At 63.0% G+C, this 1,543-nt stretch overlaps 1 protein-coding gene across 1 annotated transcript; it reads left to right on the forward strand.

The window, feature by feature from the left end:
- Nucleotides 1–405: 405 nt before the first annotated feature.
- Nucleotides 406–1,070, forward strand: LOC113979953 (39S ribosomal protein L9, mitochondrial-like; the record flags this gene model as incomplete). Its single annotated transcript, XM_027707230.1, has 2 exons — nt 406–539; nt 888–1,070. Coding segments are annotated over exons 1-2 (255 nt in total), but the record flags the coding sequence as incomplete, so codon positions are not given.
- Between the last annotated feature and the right edge of the window lie 473 nt (nt 1,071–1,543).

Genomic DNA, 1,543 nt, shown 5'->3' on the forward strand with positions numbered 1-1,543 from the left:
GCTGTTTGCTGTCAGGGGGACGAGCTTTTCGTTGTCCTGGGTTAATAAACGGAACGTTTCTCAGCGCTTCGCCTCCTCCGGGGGGGTCCCGGGGGGGTCCCGGCGGTTACCGGGGGGGGTCTTGACCCCTTCCAAGCAGGCGCGCGGCGGGGCAGCCCCGGCGGCGAGGGGGAAAGAGGGTTGTGCGCATGCGCAGTGCGTTCCAAGGAGACGCGCGGCGGAAGAAGGGGGTCGTGCGCATGCGCAGTGCGTCCCAAGCAGGCGCACGGTGGGGGAATGGGGTTGTGCGCATGCGCAGTGCGTTCCGAGCAGGCGCGCAGCGGGGGAAGGGGGTTGTGCGCATGCGCACTGCGTTCCAAACAGGCGCGCGGCGGGGCAGCCCCGGCGGCGGGGGGTGAAGAGGGTTGTGCGCAGGCGCAGCGCGCGCCCGCGGGGTCCTCGCGCGCCGTGAGGGAGAGGGGGCCGCCATGTTGGCACCGGGGGCGCTGGGGACGGCGGGACGGGCCCTGAGCCGGGCCCTGAGCCTGAGCCACGGGCTGGTGAGGGCTGGGAGGGGGTAACGGGGGTGGGCGGGATGAGGGAGGGCCGGGGGGAGCACGGGGAGGTGCCCCGGGGGCTGTACCGGGAGGGGTACCGGGGGCGGCGGGACGGGCCCGAGGTGTCCCCTCAGCCTGTCCCGAGGGTAGGAATATCGGGAATGTCGGGAATGCCCATTCCCTGCTCCCACAGGGCACCGTGGTTGTGGAGCGCTGGTGGCAGGTGCCCCTGAGCCAGGAGGGGGTCAGGAATTTTGGGAATTCCCGTTTTTCCACAGGGCACAGTGGTTGTGGAGGTGCCCTTGAGCAAGGAGAGGGTCAGGAATTTTGGGAATTCCCATTTTTCCCCAGGGAACCGTGGTTGTGGAGCGCTGGTGGCAGGTGCCCCTGGCCAAGGAGGGGAGGAGGCCTCGGTTGTACCGGAGGCACCGGATCTATCGCCTGCTCCAGGACTCCAAACACCAACCCCGGGGCAACATGGAGCTCCTGCTCACCCAGCCCGTCGAGGGTGAGCACTTTTCCCGGGAATTCCGTGTCAGGGAGTCCCCTTTTTTGGGATATTTGGGGGTTTGGGGCTGGGTTTGTGTTTATCTGTGACGGGAAGAGGGAAAATTCCACCCTCGTTGTGTTCTATGGGATGATTTGGGATTCCAGAATCCCTGGGAATTCCCCCCTGTTCTATCCCATTCCCAGTTCTCCAGTGGCACAGGGATCCACCCCTCAATGCTGGGATGATTTGGGATTACAGAATTCCCAGGAATTTCCTTTCCCAGGGCTCTGGGAACACGAGATTTAATTCAGTGTCTGTCCCATTCCGCCCCATTTTATCCCATTTTTTCCCTTATCCATGTGGAAAAGAGGCAGAATTCCCACTGTTACGTCCCATTCCCAGTTATCCAGTGGCACAGGGATTTATCCTTCACCTGTGGGATGACTTGGGATTCCAGAATCCTTGGGAATTTCCTCCTGTTCTATCCCATTCCCAGTTATCCAGTGGCACAGGGATC

Source organism: Neopelma chrysocephalum, unplaced genomic scaffold (genome assembly GCF_003984885.1).
Source record: "Neopelma chrysocephalum unplaced genomic scaffold, ASM398488v2 Primary Assembly neopelma1_90880, whole genome shotgun sequence".
NCBI classification, from domain to species: Eukaryota; Metazoa; Chordata; class Aves; order Passeriformes; family Pipridae; genus Neopelma; species Neopelma chrysocephalum.